Source organism: Equus caballus, chromosome 5 (genome assembly GCF_041296265.1).
Source record: "Equus caballus isolate H_3958 breed thoroughbred chromosome 5, TB-T2T, whole genome shotgun sequence".
NCBI classification, from domain to species: domain Eukaryota; kingdom Metazoa; phylum Chordata; class Mammalia; order Perissodactyla; family Equidae; genus Equus; species Equus caballus.
Genome location: NC_091688.1, coordinates 37499111 through 37516250, shown reverse-complemented (window position 1 = coordinate 37516250; position 17140 = coordinate 37499111). Strand labels below are relative to the sequence as shown.

The window sequence follows — 17140 nt, the reverse complement described above, 5'->3', positions numbered from 1 at the left end:
CAGTCAGATGGGACAGAGGAGGGGTGCACTGGGAGGGCCAAAAAGTAAAAAATTCACAATTTCCATCATCTTCTGTGTTCAAACACATTTATTCAATTATCCTTTGAACAAATATTTTCATTAAGCACCTAGTATGTGTCAGACTCAGTTGAATGTACAGATGATACATTAGTAAACTACACAGACAAAAATCTCTCCACTTGTGGAGTTTGTATTTTAGTGCGAGAAAAAGAATTTTTCTTCATTTCAAATAATTTTTGGAAAATGTTTAAAACTTGTCTGCTGATCTAGAGGTGGACACTACTTCTTTGGGATATGGTTCTCTAGCCATGTTTGTGTATGCGCACACACCACACACACACACACAGTATCGTTAAAATACTGGAGATAGATAACCAAAAGCAAGAATATGGGTAGAACAATGTAGTTATCATCTCCTGATTCTGGCCTGATGGGACTCTATAAGTTTCTTAATTACTCAAAGCTGCATCTTCCCTGGGTCCACTTCCTGTGCAAAGTATGGTCTTCTTGAGAGCTGCCTTTACTTCACGATTCCTCAGACAGTAAATGATGGGGTTGAGGAGTGGGACCATGACAGTGTAGAGCACAGATACTGCTTTGTTGGAATTGTAGGCATACATAAGCTTAGGGCGGACATAGGTGAAAAGAGTTGTGGAATAGAAGAGAATTACAGCTGTCAGGTGAGAGGCACAGGTGGAAAACGCCTTTTGGCGGCCCTGAGCAGAAGGGATCCTGAGGATGGTCATGAGAATAGTGACATAAGATGCCACCACTACACAAAAGGGGACAGCAATGACAATGAGGGCCAGGAAGAAGTCCACTAGCTCAGCCTGTGAAGAATCTTCACAGGAGACATTGAGGGGTGGAGAAATATCACAAAAGTAGTGATTAATGTGAGGTGTGCCACAGTAGTGGAGTTGAGCTATGAAAATCATCTTAATCATGGCAGTCACGAGCCCACAGAACCAGCATCCCCCAGCCAGTGTACCGCAAAGCTGGTTGGTCATGATAACCGTGTAGCGTAGTGGATTACAAATGGCTACATAGCGGTCAAAGGCCATAACAGCAAGGAGGATGTATTCAGTGCAGACAAAGGTCACAAAGAAGTAAAGTTGAGTCATGCAGCTGTTGAAGGAAATGGTTTTGTCATGGCTGAGGAAGTCTATTAGCATCTTGGGGCTGATGACTGTGACATACCACATTTCCAGGAAAGAGAGGTTGCTCAGGGGGCTGGCCCCGTGGCCGAGTGGTTAAGTTCGCGCGCTCCGCTGCAGGCGGGCCAGTGTTTCGTCAGTTCGAATCCTGGGCGCGGACATGGCACTGCTCATCAGACCACGCTGAGGCAGCGTCCCACATGCCACAACTAGAAGAACCCACAACGAAGAATACACAACTATGTACCGGGGGGCTTTGGGGAGAAAAAGGAAAAAAATAAAATCTTTAAAAAAAAAAAAAGAGAGGTTGCTCAGAAAGAAGTACATGGGCTTATGCAACTGTGCATCACTGCGAATTGCTAGGATGATAAGAAAGTTCTCTAGCAGTGTCAGCAGGTAGGTTACCAGAAAAACAAAGAAGAGGAGCAGCTGGAAGGCTGGCCGTGTTGGAAATCCCAGAAGAATGAAATGTGTTGTCGCTGTCTGGTTGTCTATCTTCAGAATCTTAGTGATCGGAGCTGGCTGTGGGCACAGACAAAATCAATTCCTTCCACATCCCAAGTACTAGCTTATGGTTATTGACACTGAAAACACCCCGCATCAGCAAACTCATCACAATAGACACTCTCCTGCCTTAATATCTTTGCTTCCTTCTAAGTTATGATTAGAATCAAAACTTTTGAGCAAAAATGTACTTTAAGGAGCTTGTATTTTAATTTTTTAAAATTAAACCAAGAGAGAGAACTTATCCAAGATCACGCAGAAGTGAAATTGGAACCTTCTGATTCCCAGTTCTATGCTTTTCCAATATATCACTGTTGGGCATAAAAGGATGACCTTTATACCACCCTTTCACTATAGGCAATACATTCCCATCTACTTCATGTGGGAAAGAAGCCGGATACTCAGTTGCCCTTCCCAAGTATAATTTGTGTGACTCTGGAGAAGTTGCATGATCACGCTTATCTGTAAAATGAAGAGATTTCTCCTATTTTTTGACCTATTTAACAAGGTTTTAGAGCTTGAATGAAGCAATATTTGAGCAGACACACAAGATTCATAGCAAATTTAATATAACTATTCATTAGCTTCTCAGAGAACAAAATCAAATGGGTAATTTAAAGGATAAACATTTTCTTTTATCTAATCCATTGTATAGAGTGCTTGATTAGGAGTTTGAAAAAAGTACATTCAAATTCCACTTTTGTCCAACTCTAGCTAAGTGAACATACTGCATAAGCTTTCAGAATATTAGTTCTTTTATTTCTAAGGTGGATGTAGTATAATTACATCACATTTTGTCAGCAGCTAATGAACTTTAGAGTTTAAGTTCCTATGGATAATTGCTGCTACCCTTCCAGGACACACTACTAATACCCGCAATGTCCTGTCAAAAAAAAATCAACAAAGATCTAAATGGTGGAAAAAACAGCCATTGTTAATGAGAAAGGGGGAGGCGACCTTTCCAAGGGTATTAGATTAAAGAACCCATAACTTGTTTGTAAGTAATACTAGAAAAAATGGAGAATGAAGATGCCTTCTGCAGTTGGTGACCTTTCTACATTCCTGTCCAGTAATTCAGCAAAATGTATGGCCTCCTTCTAGGTTGGGCTGAGAATCATTGCAAAGCCTACTGGACACTAAACACTGTACCATTTTTAATCCTTCTCTGTGTCCTACTGCTTGATTTCTCTCTTCTGCTCTTCTCCAGAGCCAGTCACTCTTATTTTCTGTTTATCATCAACCTTGTTTTGTGGCATAAATATGTGAGACAATTGGAAAGGCTATTTTTTTTTTCCTGAGGAAATGGTCATGGGGTGAAAGAGCTGGAACACTGCTGCCTGTCCCACCCATTTCCCTCTTTCTACCTAGATGTTGGCTTTAGGATCCTAAAGAAAGGCAGAATAGTCAACTCTTAATTATCCACATTTAGAAAGGAAAACAGATACAGATAACCAAAAAAGGAAAACAATTTATCATAGTTTAAATTCAACAAACGGTTGTATTCTTGTTGGACTTCAGCCCCTTAACAAACACACACACACACACTCAACACAAAATTTGGCCTTGCTCACCACAATCTAGGATTTACTAGGCAGTGGGACAGTGGAGCTTATAAACAAGGCAGGGTCTATGAATCCTCCCCAGGTTTCCTTCAACATGCTTTCTTTTAATCCCTTAGTCTAAGAGCCTAACCAACTTGAAACCTATTTATGAATAGTTTATGCCCATTCTCCATTCTTCCTTTTTCTCACCATATCTCCATCCTTTTAAATGGACAGGTGGAATTAACATATTTCTAGCTACTGAGGGGCAGTATGGGAGGCATGTTCTTGTTCACAGTAATAGGATACCAGTCTTCAGAGGTGTGTCTTTGGGCTTATTCCCTGGATGCATCATTTTATTCCAAAATGTATAGGCAGGACATTATACCTGAAAGTCTTTTCTCCTTGTAACCCTTTCCAGTGGCCCCTACAAGAATTCTAGCCTAACTAAATTGTTCTAAGAATGACTCTAGTAAATAAGAGAATGCAATATATTTTCAGAACTTTAGCAATAGATATAGTTATTCTCAGAGTAGATGTCTTAGAATTAAAGCTGGAAATAAAAACAGCATATATAATTTTAAGACTAAGGATTAGTAAATAAAGTGGGGGACCTTGTCACAGAAGCTATGCATTCTCTTATTCTTCCTCTACTTTCAACAGAAGTATAAATGTCCAGATACAGTACCACAAGATGATTGAGTACAAGATAAAGATAAAAAGAAATAAAGGGAAAAGAAAGGAGTATATGGTTTTATATCAAGAACATCTGAGTGAGCAGTTTTATCATCTAAACATGGAACTTAGTTTTGAGATTTCTAGTAGTCAAATAAAAGAGGAAAACAATTGGAAGTACAGTATGATCAATTGGAATCACATTTTATCCTCAAAAGTCTCCATATTTAATATACATGTATATACATATTATATATGTAATATATATATACATAATGTGTATACATTATAGACATAATTGTTATATTTTGATAAGTGGGAAATTAATGCACAAGGAGCTTGTATGCTTTGCCAAAAGTGACATACAATGTAAACGTAGTAAGGGATCTAGGTTCCAAATCTCCAGGGCTAGATTATCTTAATCACATCCAGCAGCTTCCAAATCTGTTTATACAGTCCATATGGCAGTCATATGAGGAAGAGAGCAAGGCTCTCATAGTTAACAACCTTTCCTCCAACAGATGTTCTACAGCAAATGGATCCCTGAGGAGGATGTGCTGAATATATGGCAGCATTTTCACAGCCAGATGATGCCTCACATTTGCATATCACTTTATAATATCTGAAAGCACATTATTTCATTTAATCCTTATAATCATGGAGTTAGCTAGGACAAATGTCATAGTGCCTGCTTTACCCAGAGATATTAAATATCTAGCTCAAGGTCACACAGTTAATTGTTTAATGACAGAATTGAAAAAAAATACCCAAATTTCTTTTTCCTCCCCACTACTTTTTCTGTATGAGTTGGCAGAGGATGCTCTTTGAGTTGGGTAATTTTTTTTTTCTTCTTCTGAGCATTAAATCGCACCTTTGAAAACAGTTTTAAAAGCACTCTGTCTGAGGAATGAAAGCTTAAGGAGTGAAGAATCAAATTGCCAGGATGAGAACCAAGAGCCAGATATGTATTTCAGTACTCTGGATATCAAAAACATTATTTTCATCAGCTTTAAACCATCTCTCTGTTCCTTGTAGCCAACTTGCAGCTCTCCATTGTGGACTTACTTCATAGAATAATAGTATTTTAAACCAGTGAGATTTTAGTTCAGTTTTTTATTTTCAGGTAAGGGAAGTGAACCCAAGAGTGCTTAAGGGATTTTCCCAATGTCAAACAACTATATAGTGGCAGGGTAGCAATTTATTGATAACGTTTCAGTCCTTGGCAAGCTTTAATACCTGGCTATGTTACAAACTCCATTAAATTTAATTTCTTCTATGGACTAATAATGTAAGTGCAAGAAGGAAAAATCGTCTTAAATTTTAGCTTGATTTGAACAGAATTCTAAAAGTTAGTATGAGACTTCCAAGCATGTTTTTTAAAAAGGCTATGTTACAAGCTTTCACAATTAATAGTCTATTGTATTATCTACACACACACGCACACACACACACACTACTAAAGAAGTAGAAGGGGTACATTCAGCTCTAGAACCACAGGATTTTAGCGCTGCAAGGAACCTGAAAGGCCATACAATTTAACTCCTTGCCAATTTTGTGAATATCCAATACATACATCCAAGTATTCACCTAACCTCTGCTTGATCCTCTTCAGGAGCAGAAAATTATGTCTACAAATATAGCCATACTTAAAAATAAGAAATCTCTGACTGGGAGATGCAGGGCTTTCTCCTATGGAACGTAACCTCGCCGCATTCATGGGTTCTGGTTCTGTTTTCTGGAGATGCAAAGAATAAGTCTTACTACTTTCTCAAAGGATAGCCTTTCACTCTCTGAAAAGAGCTGTCAGGTCCATTCACTCTCCAATCTCCACCACCAATCTATCACCCCTGCCTCATATCCTCATGTCTTTCCTTCTTTAGACTGAACCATGCTATATTTCTCTCTCATATATGTGTATGTGTATTCATGAGTGTGTGTGTGTAACCAAGTTGTTAGTTCTCCTGAAGTTTGTGGTCATCCTTATTGGATAATCTCAGTTTAATTGGAGCATTTAATGGTAAGCAATGTCAGAAGGTTGTGGAAAATAGACTTGGGATTTAAGCCTTAATTTTATTCTGAAAAACAGGAAACAGGAATAGCTTCATCCCTTTGTGCCTCCAACAAAGAGGAGCAGGGAGCTCTGCTTGTGATTTCCCAGGGAGAGAGAGACAAAGGAGAAAACTTATGTGGTCAAAGCACTCCCAATAATGGAGGCATTTTAAAAATTGCCATGCCAGGTCTGTGAAGATTGGTCTGGCCAAACCGAATTCCTAGAAATCTCCAAAGTGAGACACAGAGACTAGAAATGCAACAGGATAATCATTTATGCTCAATCTACCAACTCCTACAGGGAGATTAGAAAAAGATGTAAGTAGGTCAGAAGTGTACTTATCAGTCTTGGACCCTCAATGGCAAGACATTTTCTAAAAAGGATAAACACATTTTTTACTCCTTTAAATCAGTTTTAAAAAGATATAATTCGGGGCCGGTCCCGTGGCCAAGTGGTTAAGTTCGCGTGCTATGCTGCTGGTGTCCCAGTGTTTCGTTGGTTCGAATCTTGGGCGCGGACATGGCACTGCTCATCAAATCACGCTGAGGCAGCATCCCACATGCCACAACTAGAAGGACCCACAAAGAAGAGTATACAACTATGTACTGGGGGGCTTTGGGGAGAAAAAGGAAAAAAATGAAAAATAAAATCTTTAAAAAAAATAAAAAGATATAATTTAGTCCATCTCCCTCTTCCCAGTACCTCTTAGAAATAAATATGTTTCAGGGCTATATGCATTGCAGTTCCCAAGTTTACAGCAGTGCAGAATAATTAACTGTCATGTAGTGACCCTCTTTTCAGCTCTCAGTTTCTTCTACAAGCTGGTTTTGAAGACGTTAGGGGAAAAAATCCATATTTCATATCACTGGTCCCCTATACCTTTTATAACTCTCTAAAATCATGGCTTATGTTTCAAAATATTTTTTTTTTCATCTAAGTAGTTTTAGGAAAGTGGTTTAATTTCTCTGAGTCTCATTTTGAACATGATTAATCTTTGCAGTTTATCTAAGGATTTCAAATTGAGGATAAATGTGACTACATGATGCATTTTTTGAATAAACAGCATAAAGGGAAAGGAATCTTACTTTCCTCCCCTTATAGTACTATGAAGAGAAGTGAAATTTTCTTTGGTCTTCTAAGGAGTTATAAGTCATCAAAACTGCAGCCATCAGCACCTTGGCCAACCCCTGCCCTTACTTAACATAAAAACACAAATGCATACTCAGGTACCTACCTTCCACCACCACTCCTTACATACACATATTCATTTGTGTACTCTCACTCATTAATTCTAGTTTCTCTGCCACTTTCTGTTTTGCTGTCTGTTAAGTCATAGTACATCTGGACTCTGCACTGTACAAGGCTTAGAGCTGAGCTGATGCATTAAATTGAGGAATCTTCAGGAAAGTAGACCACTGGGCAATTTTGGAGACCCAAGCCTATTTCTTCTACAGTGAGTGCTTATAAGAAAGTCTTAAAATGACACAATAATCTATATTACACATATCTCTGAATCTCTAACATTTTTCATATGGCTTAATATGCATGGGTGCTAAAGAAATATTTGTTGAACTGAAATTAATCTCTATATGTATTAAATTCACTCCCCCACTGTGCACTGCTGCTATACTACTCATCAAAGGCTCAAAGAAGACAAATTACTTTTAAAAATCAATAAAATGAAAACTCTGGAGAATCGATGATTTAAATAAAAATGATTTTCAATTACCCCCTCCTTAACTTCATAATAATAAATAATTAAAAGCTGGCCAAATTCTCCTTTTGAAAATATCTGAGAGTACTTTTTCAACTCACCATTTTCTCAGTGATACAAATTGTAACTGTTTTCCAAGTCTCGTCAGGCATGGCCAGCTTACGCTGAGAAAAGGAAAGAAATCGTATAGACTAGAAGGAGGAAGGGAATTCCCTAAGCCTAGAGAGTTCTTGGGAAAGTATGGTTGTGTCTCTGCTCACCTTGAAGAAGGCACAGAATGGAGCTATTTGTGCTTTTGCCTACCTTAAAGCTACTGGAGGAGCATAAGCCAACTCCTTCACACCCACAGGGGACCTCTCAACAGACACAGCCCTCAGGAAAGTATTTGGCCTTTTCAGGGCTCAAGGGGATGCTGGAGGAATTCTAAGAGAGGAGGTAGCAAGCTATGTGAAATCTCAAGGCACAAGAGAGATCTTAGAGTGATTTGAAACACAATGCTCTTGTTCCCACCAGACTCTGGAGAAGAGGAAGCTGAGGGAAAAGTGTGTGTATTTGTGTGTGCGTGTATATCCTCTTCTCTTTCTGGAGAATGGTCATTCTTATTTGGAGACCCAAGTATATGAGCACACACAGAGGTACAAACTTCAAACACACTCAGATATAGTGCACACAAAGTAACAACTCTATATACCAGCATGACTCTCATGCATAACTAACTCAGTAGATATATAAAAAAAAGAACACATTCAGACAATACTTGTATTTTCAAAAACGAATAAGAATATATGTATATATTTACTTTTATTACCTGTAAAAGGTACACATTTAGAAGAATATAAAAGTATTTGGAGAAGGTAGGAAGTAGTCAGACTGTATAGAAAGTATACTGTCATGGAAAGTGGACAATTATCTCTTTAGATGTATAAGCCACACATGGGTTACAATACTTGCACACACAGGGATGGTTAGCCTGAGAACCACAGGGCATAAAATGAGCAGGATTTCTTGGGATATCATATGCCTTAAAAGGTAAGGATGCTGACCAGTGTAGGACCCTGTACTTTTCTGGAATTGGGAAAGATGAGGAATAGTCAAGATAAAATAACCTTTCCAAGTATATAATTAAGTTCTGTGCCAAAATAACAGAATTCCCTTAAGGAAGAATAGGAAAATTCTCTGAATTACAAGGATCCTAGTTAATATTTCTAGGAATAATTGCAATTTAGTCTTCATTATTTTCCAATTCAATAAAAAAATACAAAAGCAAATTTCTTCAACAAAAAACTGAGAAAATACTTCATTTTCAGGGAGTATTCTAGCTCATTTGTGGTTCTTTGGTGATATTCTGTGTTCCCAATCTCTAGGAGCTTGATTATTCATTTATTCAATAAATATTTACTGCTGAGTATCTTCTAAGAGTCAGGAACTATTTTGGTCATGGGTCAGTTTCAAATAGTTTTACTGTAACAGTTTTACGCAGTCCTTAGGCATTTGCTGGTATACTTCAAGAACCAGAAGCTCCTCTCTCATCAAAACTTCAGTCAATAAGAGAGGGTTAATAGCATTCCCCTGATTTAGACGAAGAAAACGTGATATAGAAAATTAAAAATTCCTGTGAAATGCAACAGAAAGAGGACATGGTTTTCAATTAAGAAAAACATGACTTTGATTTGCACCTCACTCTCACTAGAATGCCTGTCATCAAGAAGACAGGAGACAACAGGTTCTGGTGAGGATGTGATGAAAAAGGAACCCTTGCACACGGCTGGTGGGGATGTAAATTAGTCCAACCACTATGGAAAACACTATGGCGATGTCTCAAAAAATTAAAAATAGAACTGCCATATGATCCAGCTGTTACACTTTTGGGTATTTATCCAAAGAGCACAAAAACATTAATTCAAAAAAATATTTGAACCTCTATGTTCATTGCAGCATTCACAATAGCCAAGACTTGGATGCAACCTATGTGCCCAACAGTGGAAGAATGGATAAAGAGGATGTGGTGTATATAAATAGATATACAATGGAATACTACTCAGCCATTAAAAAAGACAACATCTTGTCATTTGCTACAACATGAGTAGACCTTCAGGATATTAGGCCAGGCGAAATGTCAGACAGAGAAAGACAATAACAATATGACTTCACTCATATGTGGAGGAAAAGCAAACAAACAAACATAGGTACAGAGAACAGATTGGTTTATCAGAGGGGAAGAAAGTAGGGGGAGGGCAAATGGAGTAAAGGGACACGTATGTGCAGTGACAGATGGCAACTAGATTGTTGGTGATGAACACAATGCAGTTGATACAGAAGTCATAATATAATGATGTATACCTGAAGTTTATATAATGTTATAAACCAATGTGACCTCAAGAATAAAAAATAAAAGATTACAAAAAAGTGTGGTATAAATACACAGTGGAGTATTATTCGGTCATAAGAAAGAAGGACATCCTTCCATTTGTAACAACATGGGTGTAACTTGAGCACATTATGCTAAATGAGATAAGTCAGACAAAGACATGTACTGTATGACATCATTTATATGTGGAATCTAAAAAAAAACTAAAAGCCACATTCGTAAAAAACAGAGAGTAAAATGGTGGTTACTAGGGAATGGGGGTGGTGAGCAAAGATAAGGGTGCAAAATTACAACAAGTAGTAAATAAGCCATAGTGAACTAATGCACAGTATAATGAGTATTATATTATAATTATATAATGTCATAAATATAGCTACAAAGACAATCATATTGCAATATATAAATTAATCAAAGTAACATGTGCCTTTTAAATTTAGCAATGTTACACGTCAAATATATCCAATAATAAAAAAAGAAAAACATAGGTTTTCATTGCTCTTTGTTAGCTCTGTGATGTAAACAAATTCTCAAGCCTCTCCAAATATCACATTCTTCATCTTTAAAGATGAAACTAATGTTAAATCAAAAGTTAGTATTAAGTAGTTCAGAATATGGACTATGAAGCTAAAGTGCTTAGGTTTGAAACCTGGCTTTGCAATGTTCTAGTTATATGACCTTCGAAAAGTTAATCTATGTCTTAGTTTTTGTTTTATTTATTTTTTTCGTAAAAGTGAGATAATGACAGTATGGATCTTACAATTATAGTGATCATTATATGGGTTAATACATGTAAGGTGCATAGAACAGTGCCTGCCACATGATAAATGGCAGATAAATTCGTCCTATTATTTGTATTTGTATCATGCCTTGCAAACTGAAAGTGTTCAAAAAATTACCCAATTTAATTTCCAATTTCCTTTGTAATATGCTTGCATGTGAACATAAGAACTTTTGAAATTTCCTAAATATTTGAAAGAAATAATGAAGCAGTTTCTAATTAAAAGACTCCTGAGTTGATTAGCATCTATAGAGATTGTCTCATATTTCCAGTCTTCAAACTAGAAATAGAATCCACTCTATGCTACTTCTTAAATAAAAATTCTGTTCATTAAATTGACAAAACTTGGTGGAGGATAGAAAGACAGTCTCTTTAAAAATCAGTTAAAAAATTCCTATACTGAGAGTTCTCAAGGTCAGAGACGCTGTCCATCTCAATGTTTTCCAGTATCGTGTCTGGTACTTAGTGGGCACCTAAAACTCTGTTGGGTGAGGGAATGAATGAATTGAACAGAGTCTCATTTTATTTATATCACCTCATAAATGTATAACTTCAATGCAAAGAAAGACAAGATGCCGGAGAAGGACCCGGTTGATTACACACCATCATGGGGAGTTTTATGGTTAAAACTACAATTACCCTCTTTGAATTTTTTTAAAAAAATTATCTTGCTAGCCACCATTGTGAATTTAGAAGTGATAAAAACAACATATAGTATTTTCTTGTTATAACTGTTTATAATCATTTCTTGGTACAAAAAATTGTGGTTAGAACTCTGAGTGCTCAAAGCAAAAAAGGAATTCTAAGTTCACTCTTTATTATATCCTGTCACAGAAGAAAAAAACAGTTAATTAGAGATAACATTGAAAATACAGATAGAGACTACAGCTTGTGAGAAAAAGCACAGAGTTTATATACTGTAATATGTCTGCCTTTGAAGAAATATTTAGGATGAATATGCAGTTAGCTTTGGAAGGGAGAAATAGAGTAATTTTTAAATGAATAAGTTAAAATTTACTGGGGAAACACAATGTTCCTCAAATTTTATAATTATTTCTGAAAGTTATATATTTCCTATTTCCTCTTCTAAGTCACAAAAATTTTGAGGCACCTAACCGCATTTTGTGCTTTCTATGCAGTGTTTCATGAACAAAAATGACATAATTTGTTTTCTTTTTAAATACAAGAGCATTCTTAGTCAATTGTGATGAACAGTGCTGCCATTTTGGGGATTATTTCATTTAAAGAATAATAATTAAATTGATTATATGCCATTTCCTTGATCTCTTCCTGTTATCCATTCCTGGTGAAAAGTTGGCTGCAATGAATACACATTTATAACCTAAAAAATAAGTAAAATAAAAACAAAGTAAAATAGAGTATAGCAAAATAAAATAAAATAAAACTGACTTGGTAGTAGCGGTTGGAATAGCAGATGTAGCATCTGGGAAATAACCAGCCTTTCTCTGGCTAACCTGTGAATTATAAGTTTAAAGAGATAAGTGAATATCACACTTGATGGAATGACATAATATAAGATTTGGGGCGAGGAGTCATGATCTTTCTCTGGAAACACAGAAAAATGTATTCCATTTGAAAGTTTTTTTCAAAATCTAAAATGAAAAATTATTTGAAAACCTCAAGGCAAAATTTAAATAAATACATAACATCAGTTATATTAGGCTGAAAATGAAAGAAAGCACAAATTACAGTGACTTCAACAAATGGGAGTTAATTTTTCATCATTTAATTAAAAAACATACATGTAGATATTTCCTGGTGTTGGTTTAGCTTCTCAACCATACTATCAAAGACTCATGGTTTTCCTATATTTCTGCATCTCCAGCCTCAATATGCTGACCTTTCTTCCTTATGTTTGTTATCTCATAGATAGCTGGTGGAACTCTAGGCATCATATCCAAGTTCAGCAAAAGGGAAGAAGCAGCATTAGTATTAGCTACATTTTTCTCTTAAAATGAAAGCTTTTCCAGTAGAATTCCACTTACATTCTAATGGACAAAAAATGAGAAATATGACCACTCCTAGCTGCAAGAAAACCTGATAAATCAGACACATGGCAAAGAGATGCAGATTCATTGCCTGGGTTGGGCATGATTTCACCTTGAAAAAAATTTGGGTTATCATAGCAAAGAAGAATGAACTATCTACAGCAATTACACACTGTGGGAATCTCTCACACTGGAGGAAAAACAAATCGGGAGGGCTGTCATATGCCCCTGGGAAAGAATGAGACATAAGAGTCACACAATTAGAATTTGTACCAACTGAAATTTTGTAGCTCTTCCTCTTTTAATATTTAAGCAAATATCTAGAAAATGAGGATCAAGCATGAAATCTAAGGCCAGAATGGCTAAGAAGAGAGTAATGTACTATGTTTAATATTCTACCAAAGAGTTATGATATGTTCTACCCATTTTTAACAAGGAGTGTGAACCTCACTGACTCAACTCAATGGCACATTGGAATAATTTAGGTCAGATAATTGGACATGCTAAATTTCCTAGCCAACTTATTACCTTCATATAGTTACACAAAGTTACTTGGAGCTTTGCTTTCCACAGGTGTCCTAGAGAACACAGTCAATCTTCCATTCTCAGTTTGAGTAAGAATGAGTTTGATGCATGATTAATAGAAGATGTACATGTGTTAGAAAGTATATAATCATACACTTAATGACAATATAATAATAAAGACGGGGCTCAGCATTTATTGAATGCTTACTGTGAGGTAATTATTATACACCGGAAGATCTTTCCAGGCTTCACCAATCAAATTCACATACTACCCAAGGCCACACTTAGCATCAGTTTCATTTAGAGAAATATAAGATAGAAACACAAAAGGGCAGCATCAGGAGTTTCTCTTATGTAGAAGGAGTGCTCAAAGCAGACAAGGGGCTGGTCTCTGGGATTCAAATTCAACGTGCAGGTGTGAGGACATGAGATTCGCACAAAGGGGTGCATTGTCCAACTTGACTTAGAATCGTCAAGCCCCCTAAGATCCAATATCTCTTATAACAGTTTGATGGTCGTCTATAGCTTCTAGAGTTCACTGAAAAAGACATGCCAAGTTACAAAAGTAGCCCAAAGATATGACTTACCACCAAATATTTATAATACTTGCACAATTCTCCCAGTCCAGAGGACTTTTACTAACCAGGGGTTATTTGTACCATAAGCAACGTTGCTGTTGCTTAGTAACATTTATCAGGCTTCCAAGAGACCAGAGCTAGAAAGTTAACCCAAGGTGAATCCATTCACAATGTATATGTATATCAAATCATCGCATTGTACACTTTGAATTTTTATAATTTTATTTGCCAAGTATACTTCAATAAAGTTAAGGAAAAAAATAAAGTTAATCCAAGGTAAAAATTTATCTACAAAAAGAAAAAAAATTTTGTTAACCCTTTACTCACACAGACATATTTATTTAATATTCACAACAAACATATGAGGTAGGTGATATTATTTTCATTATAAGAGGGACTTAGTAGTGGTAAAACCCGAAGCAAACTGACGTTTCTCAGTTCAAGAAGCAGAATTCTTAACCATAAAACTCCATGTATTCCACAACTCCATGAAAGGAAAAGACAGTGTAATGAATGGAAGGTAAACAGAGCCAATCTCAGGGAGGTTTCTTTAAAAGACGAGCAATTTTATGAAAATAAAGTAACTTAAACCTCTTAAAGTATCATATTTCTTTTTCTTCTTTGGTTATTTTATTTTAGATACTGGAAAATCTAAAATGATTATTGACTGGGTAGTTTTCTTTAATGGACAATCATCTCTTTTTTTCGCAAAGCCTAGTTCAGAATAGGCAAGTGTGCACTGACTGATGATTTGTGTTTATGAGTATTTGTTCAATAGCACTTTTTTCATTCTTTCACATATCCCACGTCTAAAGAAACACTGAATTTGGTTTTGATGTGCAGAAATTAGATTGGGGTCAGGATGTGAAAATCTCTCTAAAAAATTCAAGCAAGTTTCCAAAAACCAGGAGAACTTGGAAGAGGGTTTACAATTCTGGCTTTGAACCAGAGGCTTTCCACTCACTGCAGAGGTATCTGCATCCCATCTCTCACTCCCTCATCTTGTTCTGTTCTTGTGGTCAGTTGTCCCAGGGGCAAAATTTAAAATATCTGACAACTAGTATAACCCAGGCACCAACTGCTTGAAACAGAAGCTGGCCGTAGTGCTGGAGAAGATTCTGAAGCCAACCTATATAAACGTTTTCTAATGCATTTTACCTGTTACATAATCAACACTCATTAGGTCAACCAGCTTCATATCCCACTGAGAGTCAAGGAAGGGAGATACAGATGAACATTTAACCATATTCATTGGTGTACACATGGCTGAATATCAGCACTACATTTTCCTCCTCCTTTGACTTGTAGTGAGTATAAGACTTATAGAGGTAAAGAGTATTGATTAGGTGACATGGGTTTTAATTCTTTAGTTTGTTTTGCGATTTCTCATAGAAGTGGTACTTGAGAATTCAGATCTTTGAAACTACTACAACAAAGCCTACATCATTTTGTTTCGAGACATCTGCCAGCAAGTCCCTTTTCTTATATTTTGTCACTTATAAAATAATAGGCTTGGTTCATGGTAGGGAATTTCAAACTTATAGAGGAAACAAGAGTTCCTAGGAAGTTGAACATTATGTGTGGTAGGATTGCAAAATAGACATAATCGACATAGTCATGGACATAGACTCTCCACAGATTTTTCTGGAAATTTGCATTTTAACAAACTCCCAGGAGACTCTTGTAGCAAGCTCAATCTTAGTTTAGAAACCCCTATACAAGATCAATGATTCATAAACTCTTGTTTGTATGAGGAGATTCTCAAACACTATTTAGAGAAACTGTGTACTAATTTATATTGATGTTCCCTTTAAGCCTGTTTTATGATTCCTGAAGGTGGCACTATTAAGACCCTGTTTCTTTCTTCCTGCCAGGCTCTGTTATATGTCAATCTTGGATATCACCTGAAGAATGGCATCTGTGCAGGACTGCCTTCCTGAGGGCATCCTTCACCTCTTTGTTTCTCAGGCAGTAGATAGCTGGGTTGAGGAACGGTACAATGATGGTGTAGAGCACAGAGATGATCTTATTGTGGTTGAAGGTGTACATGGCCTGGGGCCGTGCATAGGTGAAGAGAGTAGAGGTATAGTAGATGACAACCACTGCCAGGTGAGAGGCACAAGTGGAAAAGGCTTTGTGGCGTCCCTGGGCAGTAGGAATCCTCAGAATGGCTGCAATTATGGAAGCATATGATGAAACCACAACCAACAGAGGGAGTAGAATCATTACAAGGGCCAAGAGGAAGTCTACTAATTCTGCTTGTTCCTTGTCAGAGCAGGTGAGGTTAAGTAGTGGAGAGATATCACAGAAAAAGTGGTTGATGATATTGGGTCCACAGTAAGACAATCGGGAAATGAAAAGAAGCTTCATCATGGAGCTGAAGAAGCCACTGCCCCAAGAGGAAGCAGCAAGTCGAGTGGCCACACTGAAAGACATGAGACTAGAATAACGGAGAGGTTCACAAATGGCCAAGTAGCGGTCATAGGCCATGACTGCCAACAGGACACACTCAGTGCAGGCTAAGGCAATGAAGAAGTAGAGTTGGGTCATGCAACCTACATAGGAGACTCTATGTTCCTGGGTAAGAAATTCTCCCAAGAACCGGGGAACCGTGACATTGATGTACCACAGCTCCAGGAAGGAGAGATGGCCAAGGAAAAAGTACATTGGGCGATGAAGGTTTGGAGTGAGCCAGATTGTGGAAATGATGAGTGCATTCTCCAACAATGTCAGCAGATAAATTGCAAGGAAGAGGGCAAAGAGGAGTAGCTGGAGTGGTGGAGAGGTAGGGAAGCCCACCAAAACAAACTCTGCTATGTGGCCTCCACTGAAATTTCTCATGATCTCTGCTTGACTTCCTGAAAAAGAACAAGATATTGAGAGACAGGTGGAGAAAATCGTAACATCTCCTCACAGATTACAAACTTCTGAAGATGCTCAATGGTATATTATTAATTATTATTTTGTTCCTTCACTTTGCTGTTTAATCTCCCACCTCAAGGATAAAGTTCTCAGACCTGAGGCTTGTACTCAATAACTTAGCAATCTCAACTACAGTGGGTATTTTATAAATGTTTGCTGAGTGATTTCAGGACAAGTTCTAATATATCAATTCGTGTTTTTTTAATCCATGACATACTCTTCCTTCACTTCCCATAAACTTCTAAGCCCCATAGAAGATTTATTCAGTATTTGTTGAATGAATGAGTAAAAGAAGGACTGA

The 17140-nt window shown here is 37.0% G+C and overlaps 1 protein-coding gene and 1 pseudogene across 1 annotated transcript; both read right to left on the bottom strand.

Annotated features, from left to right (window-relative positions):
* On the bottom strand, positions 495-1688 carry OR6Y1P (olfactory receptor family 6 subfamily Y member 1, pseudogene; annotated as a pseudogene).
* On the bottom strand, positions 15805-16758 carry OR6P1 (olfactory receptor family 6 subfamily P member 1). The gene is given in 1 exon segment (NM_001390962.1): positions 15805-16758. A coding segment is annotated over 1 exon segment (954 nt).
* Positions 16759-17140: the final 382 nt, after the last annotated feature.